Source organism: Hypomesus nipponensis, chromosome 9, assembly GCF_054491055.1.
Source record: "Hypomesus nipponensis isolate SF chromosome 9, ASM5449105v1, whole genome shotgun sequence".
In the NCBI taxonomy this organism is placed as follows: Eukaryota; Metazoa; Chordata; class Actinopteri; order Osmeriformes; family Osmeridae; genus Hypomesus; species Hypomesus nipponensis.
Genome location: NC_140369.1, coordinates 12,132,348 through 12,159,000, shown reverse-complemented (window position 1 = coordinate 12,159,000; position 26,653 = coordinate 12,132,348). Strand labels below are relative to the sequence as shown.

Genomic DNA, 26,653 nt, shown 5'->3' with positions numbered 1-26,653 from the left:
TGGTAGTTTACTATCTGAAAGGAAATGTTTTGCACTGCAGGATCATGAGAGCTTGGTTAGCAGAGACTGGATATCTCAAACATCCCCAACTGTAACACACCTAAACATGTGCAACAGAAAAGCAGCCATCAGTCAATCAAATGGCTGAATTGTGACAGCTGCAATAATGGGAAAGAAAAATCAATATCCAATTGACTGGTCTGCAGCAGTCTAATCAACGAGCGCAGGCTTTTATGAAAGCAGGGGAGGAGTAGATAGGACAGCCTGATTGTGTCTGCTGTTTGGGTTTTACGGGCCTCTGGAGCCTACACACCTGTTCCGGTGACTGAGCAGGGACACCCGGTCACCTTGGACCACTTCCTTGTGCTTTCATTTGACTTTGGGAAATAAGTTTGGATGCAAAGGAGGATGACTGCCCATAACATAATCACCAATGCTCAGCTAGCCTAAACAGCCTCTGGCTCAGAGAAGGCACAGTTCTTACAACAGTAGCAGTGCAGTTTACTGTTTGCGACAAAACTCTTCAGAATCTTCAGTCAATTCTCAAGACAACACCTATACTGCACAAACATGGCTTATGACAAGAAGCCCATCCAACAATATGAGATAAAACGTTTGGACAACACTTTGTATAAAGGTTTCATAAACTACAGTGTAACTACACAATATATACAGTAAAACTTCAAGCACATAAAACTTGAGTTAATCTTCAGGAAGGGAACTTTTCGTAGCAGATTTTGTTGGCCAGGCTGGGGGGAGAAGGCAGAATATTTTGTTTAAGCTTGAGCTGTAAAATTATTTTCAAGTAACGTCATGTTTGACCTTTCCAATTGTACTTTTGGTGTTTTCGAAACCTAAGAGGGATGGGAACTGTGTGTGCATGACATCAAAATAACTGAATGAATGAATGAATCAGATCAATCAAAATATATGTGTCTTCTTGTTTTACAAGAAGGCCCAATATGAGGGAGGGGTTTCGAGGTAAGTGGATGTTGTAAAGGGGCAAGCGAAGGTTGTGTCACGAAAGCAAGATCAATGCTAACATCCACGTCCCCCTGAAAAGCCCAACCTCCCCTTTCCTCTCCTCCCCTCCCCTCTCCTCTCCTCTCCTCTGCCCTCCTCTCCCCTCCCCCATACCAAGTTGTGTACAGTAACATCTTGTAGATCAAAACCATGCTGAAGTGTTCCTCTGTAATGACAATATTGTTACTAGGTATAGCCATGTAGTTACATGGTAGTTAATGTAATCTTAATGTAAAGTGTTGCCCACTATTGTGTTCTGCATCTAACTTGAATCTTAACCTGGACAGAGTAGCAGCTCTTTAATAATATACAGAAAGATAAACAGGATGCTGGGGACGTGATGACAGCTTACTATAAATATGTCATTCCAGCATGACATATTTAATTTGATGCATTACTAGCTCTGAAATTAAGATTAATGCAGATTAAAGCATACTGTACATTAACAAAGAATCTCACAGTTATTGTGAAGACTCAACTTCTGCAGAACTTTCTATTCAATCTGTTTTGCTTTTGTAAAGTTTTCAACCCTTTTTGTGTAACGTGTGCCAGTATTTCTATGAATGTTAATTCAACAAACCCTTTCCATTCACCATTTTGACATTTAAAGCTGATTTAAAACAGTCAGACCGAATTTACAAGCCATTTGGAAGACTGCACGCTTCGGGTCCTGTGGTCACTAGTAAATAATCTGTACTCCATTTACAGTTGGCTGTCTGAGTCTTAGCATTGCACTGACTGGAACTCTCAATTTTAGATACTAGTACAGTCATACGTGATAAGCACAACTAGAACAGAGGTCATCGAGATGTAAAGAAAGATAATGTGGGATTTACTTGACAAAGGAACACCACTGTATACTATACTCCTATTCTCAGGAAACTTACCATTTGCCTGGGTTCAGAATGTTGAATGTGATATGCATTAATTATTTAGAGGAGCGTAAGATAGAGAACAAAATGCCAAGTCCCATTAGTGTGCTATAGAGAGGGTCTAACGCTCTAGGGCCAGCAGCTTAGTAACATGCCTTGTTCCTACAGTGTTTCACTATGCAGAGAAGGGTGAGAGGCACAGGTGATCCATCTACTTTCCAGCCCTGCTCCCTTTGAGGCAACTAGTTAACACACAAAGCATGCTGTGGGAGTTTTTTGCTGTAATTAGAAAACGTGTGATTCAAAAAGGGTTGTTGTGGTAAATGCAATCTGATACCACAGAGATGAAAGTATGGTACATTTCTACTAAACTTTTAAAGTTCTGCTATTTGGCAAATGGAGTGTCACTGACAAAAAAACACAAGGCCACCTCTCTATATGCCAGTTGACCACCAAGAACAGTTTGTTAATCAATTACTTATATTTGAATATATGTCAGGTGGAAAATTAACGTTCATGGGATCGTTGACAAATTTTATTTCTGATAATGGTTCAAACTGTATAAATTAAATTAATGTGACTCAAATTTTGTATCAACTACTTTGGTATGTATTATGGACTTAAGGCATTAGTATTTTTCAAAGATCAACGTTTTCACAAACATACAGTATATCATCGGACATCGGTTGTTCCAAATGGAAGTCTTTTTGTTGGAAAAAAAGTCAATAGTTTCTGAAGCATGACAGCCCATATGTCAAAACAAGACAATGTAAAATATCATGCATACAAATCCATGTCCCGATCAGACTGCAACTTCAATCAATGCATTTCACCGTGATACTTCTGTCTGGTTCAGTCAAGTGCAGTCCAGTCCTGAGGGTTGGGCCCAGTGCCAGTCAGTTGGAGGGTGAACAGCAGCAGTAAGAGCAGGTTGACTGAAGGAAGAGGAGAGGCGGGGGCCAGTAGGAGCTCTCTGGTACCAGACTACCAGGAGCAGCAGAGGAGAGCACTGATGACAACTGCAGAGAAGTACAGAGGGCTGAGAGGAGAAGCTCCTGAGCCCCTCGCTCCCATACCTACAAAACAAAATCAGCAGAGCCACACCTCAGCAACAGAAAATCCCCTTTTGAGAAATGTGGAAAAGCAGCATTTGTGCAGCTATCCGTTCAATTTTCTGACAAGTCATCATAAATCAAAGGGCAACTGTGAATTACAATGTGCTTTTTATATCTACATTATTAATGTCTTTCAACAGGAGAGGCCATTAAAGTGTACGGAGAAGATAAGGCTTGTATCACATCAGAAAGGCGTTCTCTTTAGAGAGAAAACTGAACCGCTTTTAAATTTTGCAAAGCAGTGGGGGAGGGCATTAAACTATTTGATATGCCGTAGCACTGTGCAGCCAGTCAACAAGGAATAATAACCTAGTGGCAGAGATGGATGTTCCCAAACATGCATTTCTAAAAAGGTTGCATTTCTTGCCCCCAAAACAAGTCTATTAAGTTGGAAAGGGATGCAACAAGGACATAAAATGTGCAATTCGGGTGATTTAATCATTACTAAGGCTTTATTAATGGACACAGGAAGATGAAATTGGAAGAGAGGAAATGGCAAACTTACTTAATTTGTAGATGTGGATGGGTTCACTGCCCACACCCTCCCCACCATCACTCAGGGCCTTGATCTGGATGAGATAGTTGTCATTGGCAGAGAGGGTAAGCTCTATGGTGGTTTTGTTTGTTAGGATTGTGTTTACGTCATTATATCGTTGTCGTCTCAGCAACACCTACAAACAACAAAACGAAACGTGCATGAAACATCATTCTGTAATATGGGTATAATTTTACCAAAGTGTCAGAGTGCAGTAAGACATACCAAGTATCCGGTGACCTCTGACTCTATCTCCATAGCTATTACAGGGTCCCACTGCAGAGTGAGAAGAGAGCCAATCATCGTCCATTCTATGTTAACAGGAGGCTGTCCTGGTGCTGATAGAGAGATACCAAGAGGGAGAGAAAAGCAGAGAGTGAATCCCAATTATTGTGATGCATATTTTCTGTTTCTATATTAATGCTATTCTATTTTCCAATTATTGTATGACATATTTCTTCTTTCAACAAAAAGTCCCTCTATGTTCTTCTATGTTTCCATGTTACTTCTATGCTACTCTGAAACACCAACTCTTTGTGACTGACTTACGTGGTTTCTTGGTGGTGGTGTTGATAGGGGGAGACTGTGGTCCCGTCCCGGCCGTGTTAAAAGCCGTGACAGCCAGGTAGTACTGTGTGTTGGCTTTCAGGCCTGTGACGTTAACCACGGTGGAGTTACCAGATATTCTCACTTTTCCCACTGTGTCAGGTTTGGTGTCATCTTCCCAGTAAACAACCTGGTTAACACAAACAAAACATCACATGCTTTTAACCAATTATTCAACTGTGGTTACTAGAACTCTACTGCAAAAAATCAGCCAACTGCAGCACAGTAAAAAATTGTTTTCTCTTCACTACTTAATGGCTTATCACAAGGGTATTAACTTCCAATTAAGAGGGCAGGTGAAGAAATATTTGATGAAGCAAATTAAATAATCCGATACTAGGTTTGGGTTAAATTCAATATTCATGTCTAGTATTAAGTGACATAAAAAATAATAAGTCAATAAATAATTAGAGAGAATGCGAAGAGTGAAGTCTGCCCTTGGGATATACTTCATGAATTTAGCAGCATCTACATTCAATTATCTGATTTGTCCTCAACCAAGTTAACTGTACGGTGCAGTATATATAAAAATGTATGTTGAGTTCTTAAAAGAACTAACTAATGTGCCTTTAAAATACATCATTTGTCTCAGAGGACCTTTATAGACACAGCATATAAGACCACAGATGCATACCAACTGGACTCCAAAGAAGCTTTCCCCTGTTAAATGTGTTCTGGGATCCTGTTCAGTGACATAATAGAGCTATTCTGTTGAACAATATAGCCAGCACCATGGCAACCAGGCTGTTTAGTGCAAAGGGCCGGGGTGACAGAGATTGAAAGAGCGCTTGGAAAGAATTGCAATGCTCCTTGCATTCCCAAGAGGATGGTAGCTTTCCTTCTTGTTCTTCTGTAGCTGCAACAGTTTTGAGGCCATTCTGCATTTATGAATACTAATGCTTAGTTTACATTGAAATACAGATGTCAGTTACCATTATTAGCATTTTGTAACTACATAATATATTGTTATAAATGTATTGAAATGTATAACCAGGCTGCAGAGTAAAACCATTATTTGACATTGTACCATATCTGCTATTTTGGCAATTAAGTAAATCACACGTACCTCATATCCAAGCACTCGTTCAGGGGTAGCAGGCAAAGCTTCCCAGTTAAACTCTATTTGTGTGGCAGAAACACTTCTGGGCCAGACCTTCTTAGGGGCCACGCTGGGGACTGCAGAAAGAAAGACCAAGATGACATTTCCACAGACTCATCTAACTGCATCAATGACACTTATAAATATAGGATGGAGGCAGAACACACCTGCAGAGTTATTGTCTCTGTTTTTTAATTGTATCTATGACTGACATAAGGGAAGACTACCCTGCATGGCAAATTCAATTGAGACAGTACCTATCTGACAGCACTGGGTAGTAAGTGTCTACTAGGATTTCCTGTAATCTACTGCCGCAATAACTAATATCAAGTTGACATTTCCAACTTGAATGTGTCTAAACTAACATATTTCATCATTACTATTCAAGGTCACACCTCTGAGAGAAAGGACTGTGGCTTGTTGAAGCCTGGCTCCTTGTGCCGGGGCTGCCTTTACCTTCCTCTGCTGAGAAGACTGTGGCAATGGAACTGAAAGGACCCTGCCCACGGTTGTTGTAGGCTCCAACCTTCACATCGAATGGGGAGAAGGGCGGGATGGTGTCGTTCCGGAAGATGTAGCGGGCAACCCCGGGTGTGGAGATCACCGCTCTTGTCCAGGTAACAGCACCCAGCGGCCGAAAAGCAATGATGTAACCAAATCCCTCTCCGTTCTGCAATTCCTCAGGCACGGGCTGGGAGCAAAACAGAGAACTATAGTGATATTAAAACGCATACAGACAAAGACACAGACAACCCTTTTCTGCCTCTGTATTCCAGGAAAAAAATGGCCTGATAGGTTTTTTTTGTTTAACTTTTTTTTCTTCTTTACTCTACTACTCTACTCTAGTGACTACAATGATTGGACACAACCATTCTCACTGCATCACAGCACACTAATGTACAAAAACACTTCCTACAGTATGTTCTTCATTTTCTTTGAGTGGGCACATGGTAGCTATCCCCCAGAGCAGTGCTTTGTGTCCCTCTGCAGACTCTCCTTTATGGCCCTCTGAGACCAGCCCAGAGGGGAGGTGCTGGTTCTGGTGCAGATCATAAAATTGCTCTATTCAATTCTGCACAATTAAGCAAAACCATTACACGGCTTTGGAGAAAACAGTAAAAGTCTGACAGATGACTTACCTCCCATGTTATCACTAATTCAGATTTTGTGCCACCTCCTCCTCCAACATCAGTGGGAGCTGTATCAGGCACTAGGAGGCAAAGCCCAGAGGAGAGCAATTACAAAACAGTTAACAGAGCTGAACTGCAGGCCTACAGTATATGTCTAACCCTTATGACACAGCCTTTTAATGCACACTGTGAATTCTATTTCACAGTCGACAGAACCTTCCCTAAGAAGGTATTACTGTACACAATTACATTTTGGAAAAACAGCATCTTACTATGATTGCTATGAGTGTCACAATGCATGAACAAAACAAAAGTTGACTGCCACGTCTACACAAAAATTCAGTATAGTGCTTGACTATAACTGTCCATTGAAATGTTATGGCACAACATTAATGTGTGTCCTTATGTGTATATGCCAGCCCGAAGTTAACAATCCATCACATTTAGTCAATCAAATAAGCAAATGGTTCAACTGTCAGCTCAGATGTCAGGGGTACGTGTTTGTGTGTTATGTAGAGAGAGTGGAGAAGAGCAGAGATACTCACTAGCATCCTCTGTCCTGGTTTTGGCAGAGGCTGGGCTGGGCTCCCCCATACCAACACTGTTCCTGCCCACCACCCTGAACTCATACTCCACCCAAGCATTCAGGCCAACCACTGTGGCAGTTAATGTGTTGCCGTTGACAACCTCAGGCACTGGGAATTAATAGAGGACAGTTATTAACTGAAAAAGCTCAGACATTGAAATGAGAGAGACAAGAACTGCAATTAAAAAAAACCTTGGAAATGACAACTGACTGTTTCATGTTTTACCTGTGTCGACAGCCTGCCAGCCCACAGTGAAGGCAGTCCTGGCCTGTATGATGTAGCCAGTAATGGGGCTGCCATTGTCTGTGCCTGGGCTCCAGGAGAGCTGGGCCGTGCTGTCTGTGATCTCCTCCACCGCTACTGTATCCGGGGGGCCGGGGGGACCTTTGTCAATCAGATCATTAGCAATGTTAGCTTTTAAATCCCCCTATCGCATTCCCTCCACTGTTATCCCCATGTGCTGAACTTATGTCCTGACGGCCCCGCTACAGTACATATCAAGGCCATGCCATGGCCTATAATTAAGGCCTGTGTCCTTGGTCTGGTTGCAAAGGGACTTTCCATCCTGTATGTGTGATGAGTAAGTAATTAAGAGTTTGGGATCACTCACACTGGGTAGACAGATCATTCACACATTTGCATACATGTGCAAGTGTGTGTGTGTGTGAGAGAGAGAAACAGAGGGAGGGAGGGAAAGGAAAGAAGTGAGAGAAACAGCTTGCCAGATTGATGTTCTGTATGAACGCTAGAGCACATGTTGTACTGCCATGTTGATGATGCTGTTGCCTCCACTATTCCATTATTCAAGAGTTTATATGATATTTTACCAATGTGTAAATGAGCCAATTAAAGCAATTTTATGTGATAAACATTGCATCTCTAAAGCACCTAAGACTGCTACGACGGTTTGTTTTGTGCATGAATACCAATATAAATCACCAGAGATGTGGAATAATAATGAGGTATTGAACACCATAAACTTGTATAGATAATAGACTAGACTATTTGGGTACCAGGCATTAATGCTCCAGTGTCTACTTGCAATGTGTACCCTTGACTGTTAGTTTTCTTACCTTTCACAACCAAGATGGCAGAAACAGACAAGCTCTCCACATCAGTGTCAACGACACAGATGTACTTTCCTCCATGATTCAACTGAATGTTACGAATCATAAGGTCGCCTGATATGCTCTATAAGGGCAAAACGACAACAAGGTGAAGGAATTAGTGCTTAACTGGAGAAATGTACTGTAGGTAATTGTCTTGTATTAACCAGGATGTCAGATGTTTTTAAAAACAAACAATCCTATTGGTTATCCTTGGTTATTGGTTATAACACTTCCCTCATCTTCAGTCCAACACAGGACCAACTAAACAAATACAGTCTGGCTAATTGGCAAGATAATCCTAATGATTTCTTAATTAAATAAGCCTGAATGAGAGATGAGCTCAAAGTAATAACGGTAAATATTGTATTTAATAATACAGTGGCACTTCAATGCCCCAGGGAAAATCACAAATGATGAAGGGAAAACCCAAATACGAGTAAGATGTGATTAAAGAGATACAATACTGCTAATTCGCTCTTTGACCATCATGAGGGCTTTGACATACAGGTAATTTATTGAAGATTCTTTAAACAGAATATTACTGTATTTATTTAGACTTCGCTGAACTGGCTAGGTCATGGAGAAATAACTATGTTTATACCCACAATTGACTGTTGATCCTACATAAAAATATAAATAAAACTTCTGAGGACCTTTAAGACTCTAGGATAAAATATTGAGTAGCCATATCTGGAAATGATTCACATGTGGGCTAGTGAGGTTAGACACTCAAGTCACTACAGATTCCATCAACTTAATAAGCAGAGACCATGGCTCAGCTCTGCTGCAATTGGGCATGAACGCCTTGGGATGCAGACTTCTCAGAGGCAATGAGCAAGCAGATCTGGGACGTTGGTGTGGGACTGAAGGCCTCTATCTCTGCCTTTCCACTGACAGCCTATAGGCTCAGAAATCAACTTCAGACTCTTCCATGTCAGACACCAGCTGCCAGACCAACTGGAGAGCGAAGGGTTAAACCACAGCCTTGGCAGGCAGGAAGTGATGAGGCAGATCTACTCTAATTATGTTAATTAATTCATCAGAAGCTGTTGAGCGAGCGAATGGTAATCTCTCTGGGCTGGGGGAAACAGAATCTATGAAAACTGTATCTCATTAAATGCGTGTCCACATGTTAATGTCACTTGTAATTGCCATTTGTATCCATGCAGGAGTGAACTCAGCCTGACCAGGACATGGTTGGGTATGGCTGGTCTGCTGTGGACACATACTGACATACTGACATACATACTAACATCAATAGAATAGACAATGGGAACTGAAAACAACCATAATAAAGTCAGATAATTGTTTAAGCTAATTTTGATACAACATACAAGTTTACCATTCTGCTTAACTTTGCTCTCCATCAAAGGAACACAGCTCATCAAATCTCTTATCACTATGGCACAAGGACTGATACATTTTCCTTGAACTGTACCACTTTGCCTTTGGTTAATAACAGCAATCTCATTACTGATTTATTTTGGGTGGGAAGATTCATAAATAGGTATGCAAATTCAGTTACAGTGGAGAAAGATAACAACACAATGTTCTTTTTGAGGAGGAAGAATAGAAAGTTGGACGGGAGAAAAGTAAAAAAAATACTTTTAATTAATAAGACCCTTTTCTGGAGTAGAATGATCTCCTGAAGAACATGATGACTTCTCACCTTTATAATAGCACATCACCATTCATGTAGTCTGTCTAATGAAGGGAGACATATTATACTGTAGATGTCAGCGCGTACGACTAAAATAAAATGTGTCCTATATAATTCCAAGTCTACTAGGGCTAGTGTTCAGATCTTTTGCTGCTGATAAAACAACAACAAATGAAACACTGCTCACAAAGACAACGCACATTCAAATAAATAAAAAAGCTATACAATTTTTTCTCTCCAACTGAAACGCATCATGTCCAAATGAATCCTAGAATAGCCCCAGAGCGGTTCTTGATGACTCACCCCTCCCACTCTCTCAAAATGATCCCCGTCCCTCTGGAAGTCGATGAGCTGCCCGTTGAATGCCCAAGAGAAAGACACATCCAGGGAGGGATCGCAGGCAATCTGGCAGGGTAGCACAATGCTCTCGCCAACAATGATCTCCATGTTAGCAGGCCTCAGGGTGATTCTGGTAGGCTCTGCCCAGACAGCCGAAACAACGGATGCATTTTAATATCTCTGCATGAGAACAATTAGCACCCTAACACTTTCAGAATCAGCCCTCACAATCAGGGCTATTTTCATTGCAACACCATCATGGTAGATCTTAATGAACTATATCAAGCAATTTCTTCCTTGCTACTATTCAACAACATATCTGGATGACACTTGCTATTTACATGGTTGGTATGGGGGAACATTTCTGAAATAGGATTATGCTAACAGAATGCATTCCCAATGGTGACTGTGGCGAATTGGATGCAGTGGAGTATGGGAGCCTTGTGTGAGAAAGGTCATGATAATTAAATTTCATTACATTAAAGGGTTCAGCAATTGGTGGAAACAGCTAATGAGAAAAACAAGGAAGGAGGCTGAAGACACAGTGTGTCTGTGCTACAATATATGAACCCAGACATCCTGTATATGCACTCATGACACCTTAGCATTCATTGAAACAACCTTTATCTCATTATATCATCAAGTTACAGTCATACTTATTTAACTATCTACAAAATCAATCGAACATTTTTTTTTGCTGGAAGAAAAAAAAACATTAAAAAGTGTGGACAAATTGTCACGATAACCCATCTCTATTCATCCTGGTATCATACACACCCAAGATCAGCCAGCACTCAAACACACATTCAGCAAAAAAAGAAAAGGAAACAAGAAACAAGAAACCATCAGCATTTAGAGGTTTGACACCTCACCTGTGATAAGCAGCCTTCCAGTGGTGCTGGCAGTTCCAAACTGGTTCTTGGCGATGCACGTGTAACTGCCTGCGTCTTTTCTGGATACGTTGGCAATCTTCAGAGTGCCGTTGGGAAGTAAAGTAATCCTGGGGGATCAGGAAGATCTATTGAGAGCTTTCAGTGTAGTTAGAAATATTTTTGTCAGAGCTCTGTGGGACTAGTCCGTAAATGAGGATTAACTTTTGTTTAGTAAAATAAAATCTGTATCCAGACTAAAATAATCTTCAGATTCTAAGTTAATTTAACCTTGACCATAGAATATTTGACATGAATAAAATGAAATATTGACAATGTTTGGATATTGTTAGTTTAACAAGTTTCTAACTTGTGTTTTTATTGTTACATTCAATGAGACTGTATGTCTATTCCTTGCTATCCCAAAACTGACAATGCACTTGGTATAGATTAATTCCCTTGGAAACCAACAGCAATGTGTAATTTCACATGTATCCAGGAGACCCCACCACAACAAGACAATCTTATCTTTGTACAACCTTGAAATCTTTGTGACCTATCCAGGCCTTTTGCGAATTAGGCTGCATACTGTACTACCATTTGTATATTTTCTAGTAGATGTCTTCATAATTTTTTTTCCATCAGCCTTTCCTTCTAAGCATCCACACAGCTGCCAAATGTGTCATTCAAATAACTGCACAAGAATGAATAGGAATGAATATGTTCACCACCTTTTTGTATGTATTTTATTTTAATCCTACAGTACCTCTCAGTTTTCTGCAGTATATCATTGCCTTTCTTCCACAGGCTAATTGCTGGAGGCGAGGCTTGGGGCTTGCACTCGAGGGTGACTTCACTGCCTGAGCGAGCTTTCAGCAGGGCCCTCAGTGGGTTCTTAGAGAAACTGGGAGGTGAAGCTGAGAGAGAGAAACACAAGGGGGAAAACTCAGAAAGTCAGACATGCATGTCTTTAAAGTGGTCATCATCACATTTTGTTAGCCATCATTTGAGCCCTCAGTGTCATCAAATATCAAGACAGAATTGAATTTCGCATCAAGTCAGTCAGATCAGTCATCAAAGCTCTATGGATAAATCGATATACCATGTACATGAGAAAGCCCTCTGATGCCACAATGCAATGCGTTTGTAGTTTCAAAATCAATATGATGAAACGATTGAAAGTAAAATGAGACACTCCATCAGATTCATATTTTCTCCACTGAAGCCTGAGTGGCATCAAATGAGACTGCAGAGTGATTGCTGAAAAGGGCAATGGCAGGTTGGTAGCTCTATCTTTTAAAGGATGATCAAGGGAAGAGACAGATGCATGTCTATGAAAGCGGAGAGGAAAGCAATCTTACCTAACACCATTAGCTCAGCACTGGAATAAATAATGCCATGTTTGTTTTCAGCCACACACTGATACATCCCGTTGTCTGACAGGTTTAAAGCTGCTATGGAGAGAGCTCCATTTTCCATTTGTACCCGACCCTGTGGAGGAGAAACAGGCAGATCGGCATAGGAATGCTAGACTGGTCTATTTTGTGTACTGGCGCAAAGGCAATTACTTACAATATACCATGACAGAAAGAGTTGGAATGCAATATGTTTGCTTAGATTGTGAGTGGGATAGGATGAGAGGGGCAAGGGGCAGAAATGCTGACCTGCAGCTTCAATCGAAAGAAAAAAGCAATGGTGACAATACCAGCAATGCACTAATAAGCTATTTATTTCTCGTGGACATTCAGTTGGAAAAAACATTAAGACAGGTCTATTCTTTCTGCTGTTGTCTTAGTCAGCCCCATCAGCAGTTCAGAGGGCCTATATACAGCACACTATGGCACAGGGATGCTGATTTGATCTGTCAGTATGACCGGTCTCTCAGCTTACATTCATCACTAGCTCCTGAACGAGGTAGACCCGTGCTGACTGGTCTAGGTTTCTGGTATAGCAGGTCTCCTTACCTCTGCCATGACATTTTCTCCATTCTTTAGCCAGCTGAAGGAAGGCTTGGGCTTTCCATTGGCCTTACATTCCCAAAAAAGGTTGTCCTCAATGGAAAGCGATGTGTCAGTCGCTGTTTGAAGCCAATGGGGTTTTGCTAAGGAAAGAGGAACAATGAAGTTGACCATAACTTTCTGCTTTTTATAGAATAGGGGAAAATCTAAATTTGGACTCCATATAATAGCGTATTAGAATGAGATTAAAGCACTGTCAAAGTTAAGCAGCATGATTGCTAACAAATGTAGATTAGGCTTTTCCATGTCAGCATGATGAACAGTACAGACAAAAAATATGTTAACAATAAATGGTTATCATAGGTGTCCGTTATTTTAAAAACTGAATGAATATTCCATCATTCCACATCATTAAGCTAATGTATCTGTACATTTGAAATAGAGAAGGTATTAAGCAGGCCAAGAAGAACAGACACATTATTCTGACTGCAAACCTCAGTTTACATATGTGGATATCTGTAACCGAAGCACATTGGTTTATTAATCTCACTGTATTCTCAGACGTGTGGTTTCAGAAGGATCACTTACCATGGAATGAAATGCGACCACGAGCAGCATTCTTCCCTCGGCTGTTCTCTACTATACATTCGTACGTCCCTGTGTCTTCTTGCTGGAAATTGGGGATTTCCAGTACAGCGTTGGAGTTCTTCATCTTGACTTTACTGGGAAAGGGAACTCCACTGGTTCTCCTCCAGCTTATTTCTGGGACAGGGCTGTGACATGAGCAGAGAAATAGCCCTACGGTGATGACTGTCTGAGATGAGAAAGATATGATCGACTGTACAGTATCTGGCCTTCATCAATTTCTTGGTAAAACCTTTACAAAGGCAGTTTCATCACAATCTGGATATCATCCATTTTTGAGTGAAAGAAGATAATTTTCAAATCTCAACTGCTCTGTATTCCTGTGCAATATATTGTTACTTCCTATGCCATGCTTCTTGAGACTGCTGTCTGTCCCATGCGACTGGCTTTCACTCAACATGAACAATCTGTCTTGGTTGGTGTTGCCAGAATTCCAAAATACCAGGTGTGACATCCTCCCTAATCACAAGATAATTCCCAACATAGACATAAGCACGTGCACGCTCACTTACTTTCCTAGAGCAAAGCATTCCAGTTTCACCACTGATCCCTTTGCTGCTGGAACCGTGTCAGCAAAATGTACTTCTATTTTGGGTTCGTATTCACCCATTGCTCCTATGAAAAGGATACAATACACAACATTATTGCATCAATGATTAATGGGATGTGTGCTTTGCACCCTGCATGAAAGACAAAACAATAACAGGGAGGCAGAAAGACAAAAGTCTTTGTGTAGATGGAAAAAGTTGGATTTGAAAGACTGTAAAGTGTAGAAATGTTGTTTTTTTAAAGAGAAAAAAAAGAACACCCAACTTGGGTAATTAAATGGAGGGGGAGGAATTTACAGTATCTTTAACATAAAAGCCACTAGGAGCTTTGGAGAATAGTCAGGCTATTTTTTATTTTATTTTGTTATTCATGATTGAATACTGTAGAATGACAAACCATCGTTTCTAAGGACCAGCGGTGTAGGAGAGCTGAGGATCTTTGCTCTTGTAATGCTGTTGTTGACCACACATGTGTAGTTGCCCACATCAGAAGGCTCCACTTTCGCTATATAAAGACTTCCTGTCTCCTGGGAGACAAATCGACGACTGTCTTGCTGGACAAAGTATGGATATCCATTGAAGATCCATGCAAAAGTCAGCTCTGCAGTAGAAAGAAATAAACGTCAAGGATTAACATTGCATGTCGAGTAAGCACAATGTCACACATTGCGGGCGTGTTACATGGTCTATACAAGGAGATATACAGCACGTCACTCAATTTTACTCTTATTTTTAGTTTCGTTTTAGCAAGATACCGACAAATGGTCAATGCAAGAGTTATTGGTGGCCAAGAAAAGGGCGGCCAAAGGAAAGGGAGCGAAACCAAATGGATTACAGCGCCTCACTGGCCTTCTGGTGACACATGCCCTGTCCACCCCCTGAGCGACGGGGGCCATGCCAGGTTCCTGACAGATTTGACTCATGCATGCCACACTCTTCTTCAGCCAACAAGACTCACTTTTGAACACAGAGGCCTGCCACCAAGCATCACTGTGTCATCCCCAGAAGACTGAATCAATTCACAAAACCAAGAGACCGCACAAGCACCACAGGGAGGTTAGGGTGCGCAGCTACAAGGTGTATGCAACAACAGTCCCTCATCTTCTGTCACCCAAGGCAGCATGCCTGACATCCTTGGCTGGCAGTGTGCTCGCTGATGCTGAAACCTATTCATTCTGATTAAGAGAGCAGGATCAGGGATTCTTGACTCTGAGCTATGTGGCCGTAATGAGCAGTGATAGCATTTGTCAAGTAAATACGAGTCAAATGGAGAATGGAAATACAATGCAGCATCTTCTATTATTGAACACAACGGTTTTACGCAACTGCACATAGTTACAGACCTTGGCTTTGACACAGAAAAGAAAGTATCTCATAATTGAGCACTTGAGAGTAAACTAATATTTATGATGGGATTGAGAAATGCAATCACTTCAGTCAACAACTATATTTCATTTGTAGCCCTGTCTATTGCAGGATATACAGTATGCCACTGGAGACCACATCTTCCAGCATTTGTTAAGAACCCTTGAGGCACAATAGAAGCATGCAGGAAAGCCTTACAGGCAGTACATAATGACAAGCCACTCATTTTCAAGATCCCTCTATACAGTATATGACAAATGACATGTATGCCCTTTGAACGCAATACAAAATAATCTTGTTATAAATTGTTAAAACAGGAGATGAAAAAAAGATAAAACTGTAATTGCGGTAACAATAAACTCAGAATGAAAGCTATTCTATGCTTGTGGTTTACACTGGGTATTCTGGAACGCAATCACATTTTGCAGCTGAACTATATACACTACAAAAAGTAAGCTATCTAATGGGTCAAATACTGCATATTTAAATAGGCCTACTACATATTATTATGTGTGGTGCTTGTGAGAAGCCTAAAAGTAAGGAAATTCAAATGAAGGCCGTAAACCTCCCATGATTGGTCTTTCCAATACATAGCTTTCATTGGTGATTGGCTTTGCAACAGCATCCAAGTATCCTGTATCTGGACAGTAACTGGAAAATGTGGCATGTGGGCTGGTTCCTCATGTCACCTGCAGTCATTGCAGGAAATAAACAAGCAGCCCTGAAAAGTTTATCACTTGGTCTTAAACTCTGAGACAGAAATTAAATGAGTTCCACATTCCTCACAATTCTGCCATCTAATTATCTGGATAAATATATATTGATTCCCTAATCTACGTTTTAAAAGTGATTAATTAAAAATATATTGTCTAAAGATCCTATTAATACTTCAATTTAAAGAACATGTTTCCATTTTCCTTCAAAATTATGAGACTAGGTACCAGGTAAGGGTTTGGTTGTTAGCCATCTGTATGAACTGAGTTAGAGAAGGATTGCTGAGATCAATATTTACAAATACTCGAATTTTTCAAAACTAATCAGGTTCTATGAAGTCCATATGAAAGCAGATTAGGAGGTTTCCAATGTTTAAAAAAAAGGATCTAATTGAAAAGTGCCCATCTCTGGCAAATATTGTGAGAACTCCAAGGAACTTTCAAGTTTGGTGTAGAATTATATTAACTCTGAATTGACCAAGCCCACAAACTATCATCTAAGGAAACACACACATTCAAACGTACCTCCAGAATGCATTGGCGGTCCACATAAAAGTACCACTCCCTGGCCCTCACGAACGTTGACAGCATTCCTTGTTTGGGCCTTGAAGTTATCTAGGTCTGAGAGAACAAAGGGGTAGTGTTACTGTAACTTACCAATTCAGATACAGTGCACAGTTTTTTCTTTGCAATTGCATACTACTATACAACTGGAGTATACAACCAAACCCGTTCTGCAGCAAGGCAAATTAGAATGCTTGTTTAGCCATGTAACTGCGCCAGTATGTCACTGATTGCCTTAGGACATATCCACACAGCTCTCCAGTGGTTTCAAAGGCACCTGGAGCACTGCATGTAATTGAAGGTCTTCACTACATGATGGATCCCTTGAAACCCAAATTGCTGTGATAACAGGAGATTACCTACAATACGATAAAATGAAGGGAAGAAAAACAAATTTGAAAGACTGCGCAAACATAAAGTGCATGACAAATAACAGTTTTTAGTGCCTGGAGCATTAACCAACATCATTATTAGATGGTACATAATCTCACATTTAAAAGCATCAGCATCCCCATCAAAACTCTCAGCGTAATTCATCCCACAGATGAAGGGGGAGCGCAGGCAGGCAGAGAGCTTGTACCTGGGGTTGATAACCACTCAGTGGTTTTGTGACCGATCGGAAGACAGCACTAGCCCTATGCTCAGTCTGTCTGCAGCCCCCAGCTAAAAGCTGGGAGTCAGGCTCCAAACACACACAAAAGGAAGTCAGTGTGACCGATAAGAGAAATTAGAAGAGGGGTAGGATTACTGAGGGGGAAGTGAGACAAAGTGTGGGGAAGATTAATGAGCAATTCTCAGATGACCGCAAGGAAATTCAACATAGCCAAGTCATGGCAGGACACAGGAGGTGTCATGTGCTCAATATGGAGTCATAGAACACTGCCAGACACCATGCTGATGCACCTCCCTCCTGGAGTGTTGAGTGCATTATAGGGAAGAGGAAAAGGCCCTGGGTTGAAAATCAAGAATACATTAACAAACTGATTATGTCGGACCAATGTGGGATTTTTGGATCCGATTCTGATAGTAGAGCCAACTGCGTTGGAGAAATGTTTGGAAAAGCAACACTTTACCATGCTGCTGCTACTGAAAATGTTTTCTGTTGTCCATAAGATAAATATAACGCATGTGAAAAATACAATTGTATCTTCACAATATTTATACAACTTTATTGTATACATTTTAGCTAAAATCGTATTATGAGAATAAACCAATGTCAAATTCAAAATCAACAAATTAAGTGCACTAATTTAGGGGAGACAAAAAAACTGCTAACACCAGTGTGTAAGACAGCCAATAACATCTTCAAGTATTAAATATGTCGAGTTCTTATTCTGAGAAGTCATTTGGGAAACAGTGGACAGCCATAACATAGAGAATCTCAGTTTAGTAAAGTGCCTCTGCAGGGGTTAGGGCTAATACTGCGGCATTCTACTGCTGGCTCCATCCTGCGCAGAATGAGAGCTGTCACAATGCCCGCTCACAACACACTAAAGCTCTGACACACAGTTCAGGGTGACTGGGAAGGGAAAAATACATTAAAAATACAAACACAAGCAGCAATATTCATGGCATTCAACAAACAGCTGTGTACAACAGCACGAAGGAATACATATCATAAATAATATGCTCATTATTATTATTTTTTTAGTTTCTCTTGTCATTAATTATTATATTATTGTTATTATATGCTTGTATTATCGTATGATTCTAACAGTTTGTGTTTTATTAGTTGATACCAGGAAGGATGGCTCCCCAAAAACATAGTGTACTGTACCAGCATGAGGTGACCCAACTGAGATTGAATTGTGGTGCCAGGAGAGAAAAGATGCTTGACACCCTTGTCTTGTGCCAGGGTCTCATTAAAGGAGAAAACATGCAGAGTATGCAGCCATCGCTGTCTCCAATACCTCCCCTCTGAATCCAGCTACACTATAAATGTCAAGCAGCGCTGCTCTTCAGCCAGCCCACACAAGTGAGATTCATTATCAGCCTATAAAGATAATGGCAGTCCATATCCTAAGAGGAAGTGAAAGGCTCTCCATCCCAGGGACATGATCAATAGCTAGGCAGCCCGGTCAGGAGAGTAGAGAGGTGTCTCTGCACTAACGGCCCACTAAGGTACAATCCCCTTGCCATAGTTCTCTCTCTAATAGCAGATAGGCAAGGTGTCATTGTCATCTGTCTACAGTAAAGGGATTAACATTCAACCATAACATATCTGAGCCTATTTAACAAAGTTTCAAATGTCTATGTCACGGTCACAGCCGTGCCCCCCTGTTTTTGGTTTTGCCTTGCCCTAGTGTTTCCCTGTCTGTCATTGTCTTCACCTGTGTCTCGTTCAGTGGTTTCAGTTCTCTTTAGTCTCATTGTGTCCACCCGTGTCTTGTTTGGTTCTGTGTATTTAGGTTCCTGTTTTGTGTCGTCTTTGTCTTGTCCTTGTCATCGTGAGTACCCTGTCTGTTCCTGTTTCATGAATAAACCCTTTTTTTAACGTCTTGTCGGCCTACTCTCCCGCGTTTAGGTTCTACCCCACCTCACATTGTGAAAGTATAATGCTTTATCAGCAGTGGTGTGCTTTCAGGACTAAATATAGAGTTTGATACAGAGCTTTGCACAGACACTGTCAAAGCTGGAAGAACACACCACACTCTAAAAAGAATCAATGGAGTTCAGGGGCAGTCACAATCTGCCACACCCACTGTGGTTGCTGCTTTTGACATTTCATTTGATTAATATTTCCCTTTCCAAAATCTATTCCTGCCATTACTAGCAGATGTAATGCTAACAAAATAGATGCCACAAACACAGACTAGTCACAATACACACACAGCATGATAGGTTAGGTGGGACATATCAAATGCAAGGGTTAGTGTGATCACTTACATGCAAATTGCAGGCTGGCTCTGCGACTGAGGATGGTCCCCACTGTGTTGAAGGCAGTGCACTGGTATATCCCCGTGTCTTGGTCCCTGTCCAGACTGCTAATGATCAGGCTGCCCCCAGACATGTGACGCCGGTAGTCACTCCCCAGATCAATGAGCGTTCCGTTTAGCGACCATCTGCAAAGACGCAAACACAATCAGCAGCCTGGCCTCAGGAGACGTACACTGGCAAACATTTATCACAGGGATCAATGTGATTGGTCCACCTACGTTACACTGAAAACCTCCTGATGCTGAACTAAATGAAAGTAACATCCTTAAAGGTCTTTGTCATGGACAAGGAGAAAATATTAAGATATCACAGAGATTTCAGTTATGTGTGTGCTATGTAGCTCAAACACTTGCATTATGATCATGAAGAAAAACTTTTAAATGTTTTAAAACTCTCTAAATACAACTATTTGTTTTGTGGTAACAATGACATTGTGTGAGAATTCTTTCAGCCTTAAGAGTTGGCTACAAAGGACATTTATTTGTTTTTCTAAAGTTGAAAAAGATAGAAAATGCCAAAAACAGTCCATGTCTGAAGATTTTCATGTAGATCACCCTCCTCTTTAGAACGGAAACTAATGCATGATGAATGCACTATTAGAATGCAATTCTAAGTCTCCTTGAGCACCGCCACTCAAACATCATTAAATGACAATCCCAAAAATCGATATTATTTTTCCTTTTCTGCAAACTAATGAGCTGAAGGAAAGGGACTCAACAACCCTTCCCAGGCTCACATCTAACTGACTACAAAAGACTTATCTTTCGTGTTGTTGCTTTCATTATTCATCTATTACAGGGCACTTTCTTACTTCTGAATGACGAGACTGATTTCAGGAATGAAAAACATGAGATGCTTCTTAAGTAAAGGACATACAGGTCACTCAGTGACTTATGTCACATGACAGATAACATGCCTATAGAGACTTGCCCCAGCTTCCATGTTATAAACATTGAGAGGTGAAGGTTGTGGCAAAGAGGTGGGGGTTGGGCTGGCTGATCACTAGCTATGTTTGCAACCACCCCAGCATGACTGAAGTTAATGGGAGAAGACGGTAGGCAGCCTGGGTACATCAGACACCCTCGCAGCAGATGGCCTGGCTCGACCTAGTATCAGGGTGTCTATCCTCCACTGACGTAGCTAGCTACACCTCAAACAGCAAGCCACTGCTCTGTTAGAACACTGGTGAACCTGGCAGAAACACCTTCTGCCTGCCATCGTTAAATAGGAATCACGCTGGCGCAAACCAGGGAATTGACAATGATGACCTGTTTAAGGTGGGAGGGAAAGATCAACAGAGGGAAAGCCTTGTATGATTATGCCTTAAGTAATGGTGTAATTACTCCTACTTCTTAGGGCATGGGCGATGTTGAATATCTACGCAGTCAAAATGTTCAATGGGGATACCTTTTATGGTATTCCAAAGACATTGTTGTACAAGTATTCTGCGGTCGTCCATTTGCTATGTATTTAAACTTTACATTAAAGGTACATTTAAGACTATGTAAGCACATGGTAATAGTAACAATGTAGTTGGGCAAAAAGCCCAGGCAAAGCCTTCCCCATACCAAGTTTAACTTTTGTAATATCTTATAAACAGATTTGAAATGTAACCGTGTTGAAGTGTAACTACATAGCAGTTCCTACATAACAACATTGTTGTTCCTATTTCCATGTGCTAGTCGTTCATGTAACTTTAATGTAAAGTGTTGCCCAGATTAATTTTCCCTTTCTCTGGCACAGAAACACATTCTCTCAAGGTTGTAGTATTAACAAATTTTGATAGAATTAATTGATTGGATTGAATGCATAAGGTAGGAGGTCGACCGGGGAAAAACCACGACTCCAGAGGGAGGTGTCCCTCTGTGGTCTGGTACAGGGCAAGGGCTGATCCGGCTAGGGTCTGTATGAACTCTGGCCAACCTTGAAGTTCACATACATTTTTCATGAGGTCTCTTCATCAAATAGAGGCAAGAAATGGCACTGCAGCATGTCTCCACACACTAGCCTTAGCTAGTGTCCCCTGAGACCAACCCCCGCCCACACACACACACACACACGCACACACACACAAACATACACACTATTGTGGCTAATTTATCGACCTCCTGCTGACTAGGAAACAGACAGTGGCTACTTTGTTTTAATCCAAAAACGTACTTTAACTTTTAACTAAGGTTATGAAGTTCATCATAGCATAGCTTTTCATGCTATTTATGTTCTCTGACTGCATGATTGCTGTCCTCAAAAATTTAATGAGAAACTAACATTGCTTAATGTATCCTTGGAGTGCGATTTAGCTCAGTACAACCCCTAAACAAAGACACAGAGACACTTTCTCCCTGAGGTCATATTTCATTATAGGGAACATCCACAAGCTCCTCAGCTGTCCCATGGCCATAGTGCCCTTCAGTCTGTGGTAAGGTCAATACAAATGACAATGATTTATACTAATAAATAACATTGAAGGATAGTGACTTTGGATTAGAATAAACGAACACATTCCATACTATAACATCACAGTACTGTATGTTCCACTGAGAAACGCATAAACACTAGGATGTCAGCCAATATTCATTTGTAGTTCTGAAAGTCAGGCAGGGCAGTTCATTCAGAGCAGTTGAGGACCTGAATCTTGAGTTAGGGAAATATATTGCTAAACATTTATGTTTCACTTTACATCATTGGAACAAATGTCCTATCCTTGCCCAGGGGAAAACGAGTCAAGTTCACTCAGTGTCAAACCTCGACTCTGATGCAACCAAATAAAGCCACCAATGGCTCCCTCGCTGAGACTAAATTTGAAGACTAAACCCGTATTTAACAACATTGCTGAAAATGTCAGTTCCCTGTCATGAAAGTTTGATCATTAAAACAATTTGCTTCAATTTTTATAAAGCAATGCTAAGTATACTTAGCACTTGGAAATTACTCATCTATTAGTATACACTAGGCTTAAGTAAGTTTACAGTTATTAATGAATGATAATTTATCTGTATTTTGACAAACAATTTGAATAGTTTGAAATTGTTCATCAGATACGAGTTAGCTAGTCTGACTAACCAACATTAACAGTTTTAATGACGCTTTTAAAACAGCATATGATCTTGTAAGACATAGCATCTTTATATTGCAGGAATTTCAAACATCAATTCTATTTATAAATATGTTTGATATGTTGTACACCGCATAACTTAAGGACTGAGAAGCATTAAGTTAACATCATGTCATTTTAATCAATCTATGAATGTCTGTGAAAATACAGTCTTGAAGCAAAGCACAACTGTAAATGTCAAGATGGTTAGATTGCCGGTGGGAACACATCTACTCTACTTCTAACTCAAGTATGCAAGTGTAATGGTTAAGCTCATCCTTGGAAATCTCAGCTTCCACAACAAGTTTACTGATACCCCCTGCTGCTACTCTAAGACCACGTTTTCAGTACTAAAGCATTAGAGGAAATGTTAGCATTTAACAGAATGTCACTCACAAGGTTATTGCCTCTCTCAACTGCTTGCTGTGCATTTACATGATGCTGACCAAGCCAGGAAACACTATCCACCACAAAAGCAGCGCAGCCTGGCATTTTCAGGCAGACGCTTTGCTTCGGAACGAGTACAGAGACATTGATGAGGATCTAGAGTACAAATTAGTCACAGAAATCTACTGTGATTAATTTGTGCAGCAAATGATAAAACATGACATGCCGCTTCAATCATAGAACAACCTTCTGCTTTCAGTCATCCTCTAAATTGTCCTTTATTTTCCGCTTTTTAATGTTAACATGCATGTCGTTTCTGTGCCTACATCTTCAGAATAATATATCCTTAGCATTGTGGGTAAAATGGGGTCCTCCCTCAAAGCAATGTTCATCAATGTAATCGTTATCTTGCGTGGTTCCCTGCATGATTCCCAGAGGAATTCACTGGGATGTTTGCAGCTTTGTTGTAATTGGGTAGCTGTGGCAGAATACCTGTACTGTGGGGTGGGGCTCCCATCTGCGTCACATCTGATAGTAGCCTCCTGGTCTGGAGAGTTGATGGGTAAAATGAGGTCACTAGGCTCTGTTCTCCATCTTGGTCCTCGAAATATGAGCTCTTCCTCTGGAAACAAAACCACATAAAACGCTTTAATATTTGAGACTGATTAACAATACAAGTTCAAGTACAAATAAAAGTAAAAAGAAAAAAACGTGATAACCTTTAAAAAGTATAATAATGGTACTGTGTTTTTCTATAATGGTTAGGGGTAGCCTTAACCCTATCAAACATGATAGTACAGCATGAAACAATAATGTCACGCCTGAAATGTATTCAATCAGCTAAAAAGCCCCATAAAACTGGTGCTAAATTGACAAATAGGGCTTTTCTATATGATACCTTCTTTACAGTGTGTAATACTTTTCCATAATTGAACACATAACAGTAAGAAAGAAGTTGAAGTAATCTACGGTATGAAGCTATTTTAAATACAGGACGGATGCCAGTGGACCTGCCTTAATTTACTCATTTGGACACATTTTCTGAATTATCCAAGAGAATGCTCAAACCTGCAGCTTGTAAGCACTTTTACTTTACTAATACTTTGGTGTGAAATACCTCTCAATCTAAATTAAAAACACCAATAAGGTGATGTATATATATGTTTTTGCATCTATCTCAATATAATTAATTTACAACTGTGTTATTATGCATTTCTGTTTCAGAATGTTAAACCTGAAATGGTGTTAGATTTGTTTTGGGGGGTTGGATCAAGTATTGGAGTGCTATACTCTAGACAATTGACTAAGCAAGGCAAATGTTGAAGACATTTTGGTGGTCCTTTACATTTGGTGTACTGTATTATCTATTCTGTTTCAGCCTAACGCTCCATCTTTTGAGAAATTGGCATAAATAACCGATCGCAATGCATTAGCAATCTAAAAAACATTATTTTGGATTTGCAATGTAATTTGCACATGTGATTGACATTTCACCTTCCTTGCACAGTGGTTGTCTCTCACTGAGGAGAGTCTGTGACTCTAGCCCAATCCCAGGTGACCACAAGGGCAGATGAGGTACTGTGGAAAGTGGTTTGAGCTAAAATGCTGGGCCAGTTCCATTCCAAGGATCCTGATAATGATCTCTGACATATCACACATAGGAATAGGAATAGAATCCCATATGTCCCAGGCAGTGCAAATGCAGCAGGCTGCTCAGGGGGTGGCTGAAGGACACCAGGGAAATAATATTTTAAAACGGCATCTTTAATCAATTTAACCTTGTCAGTATGAAATAGAATTGGCTAGGGTTTGGATTTCTTCCAACCAACAAAAACCACAAAATACAGTGACATTTAGTCTAATTTGAGGCCTTATAACCTTTTAATTGTAATTATAAACCAAATCAAAACATTTAAAGATCTATTTTTCTAAACAGGCAAATATGTATGTGTTTGAGGCAAGTCATTATGGTACAGTATGTCTTACTATTCAAAATGTAGTTAACTAGATGTTTGTGTTATAAATCTACATTGTATTGATTTTGATAATACTGCATTGCATGGAAAATGACATAACACCTTGTGCTGTGTAATGACATATTATGTTCTTCTAGAATAAAATGTGTGCTTAAATATCCTACCTGCAAGGCAACCGATGATTGATAGCAGCACAAGTCGTTTCCATAGTAACATCATCGTTAGTTGCCAAGGGCAAACAAGTCTCTCATCAAATTGCTTGTGAATGGAATGCTCCCCCTCTTATATGAGATTCTGAAGAGAAAGTAATTATGAAAATTATCCAAATAAGGCATTCTAAGAAAACTATGACATGTATTAATACAATATATTATAATAATAGCAATAGTTATCTTGTTCTTCATTCAAATGTTGTGACTGGACACATTTCCTATTCAAGACACAAAGCCCTGAACAATCTTTATGCATAGTAGATTGCAAAGTGATTCTCAGTAGCATGTATTTACAATGATGACAACTGCATGTCCATCACTGAAAAACTTGCCAGCACAAAAATGCAATGCATTACATGATTAGCCCCTTGGAACAATGATTCACTTTCATGACTGTGATGAAACTCAGAAATGATGATTGATGGTAAATTGTTTTCTCTTCTCCCAACCTGTGCAGCACACAGACATCTGCAACATCCATGAGAAGTGGAGTTTGGAATTGATTGGCCTCAAATGCTACTTTTTACCTGTTATTAGAACCATGAAAAAAACATTCAATATTGATACATAATAGGCACCATGAGAGTGGTCAACCGACGAGGTAATGTATCCCAAGTGGAGGGAGATAGACTCCTCTTTAGGTAGACTAAACATAGTGTCTTGGTCACATTACACCTTTCGTTTGAATAATCTACTATTGTGATGCTGGAATAACTATTTTTATGGTACTGTTATTGTATCTTGATTGGGAAATATCTAAGAATTTGCAACAGAAGATGCATCACAAAGTAGTTTCATTCTAAAAGATGGTCTAATGATTTAAAGCTTGGGGATGGCTTTGCATCATTCTGTGGAACTGCGGGAGCTCTGTTAAAGCTTTGACCTACATCACAGTTATTGTAAGTGATATGACTCAAAGGATTTAGAAATCTAAGCCTTTTGAAACTTTATAGAACATGACCCTGTTCTGGATTACCACATGGATCTTTAGATATACAAGTAAATTGTTTCACAGTAACACATTTACAGTAACATTGCCATTTACGGTATGTAATTTTTATGAAACTTAGAGGACAGCCAAAGCTGTCATTCCATGGCTGATGTGATGTTCTAATCCTAAAGCCACAGTCTTCTGAAGCTGCCTTATGCTCCCATGGAGAAGTCTCCCAAGGGGGGACCTCATTTGCTTATAGATAACATAATCAGCAGGTTAGTCCTAGCTTACCACCATAGTCATGATGATAGTAATTGTTCCTCATCTGTTGTAATTGCAGGCACACTGTGTCTAAGACAGATTTCCCGGTGTCTTT

General features: G+C 40.3%; 1 protein-coding gene across 1 annotated transcript; it reads right to left on the bottom strand.

Moving 5' to 3' along the window:
• Window positions 1–1,151: 1,151 nt before the first annotated feature.
• On the bottom strand, window positions 1,152–23,773 carry cntn3b (contactin 3b). Its single transcript, XM_084704699.1, has 21 exons — window positions 23,648–23,773; window positions 19,624–19,799; window positions 16,699–16,794; window positions 14,493–14,696; window positions 14,060–14,162; window positions 13,491–13,675; window positions 12,909–13,045; window positions 12,306–12,435; window positions 11,711–11,861; window positions 10,948–11,075; window positions 10,040–10,215; window positions 8,041–8,158; window positions 7,193–7,351; window positions 6,926–7,075; window positions 6,390–6,460; window positions 5,707–5,941; window positions 5,218–5,327; window positions 4,095–4,281; window positions 3,771–3,883; window positions 3,516–3,681; window positions 1,152–2,971 (listed from the first exon to the last, which is right to left on the bottom strand). The coding sequence occupies exons 2-21, from the start codon at window positions 19,745–19,747 to the stop codon at window positions 2,880–2,882; spliced, it is 2,835 nt and encodes a 944-aa protein (XP_084560825.1). The 5' UTR covers window positions 19,748–19,799; window positions 23,648–23,773; the 3' UTR covers window positions 1,152–2,879.
• Between the last annotated feature and the right edge of the window lie 2,880 nt (window positions 23,774–26,653).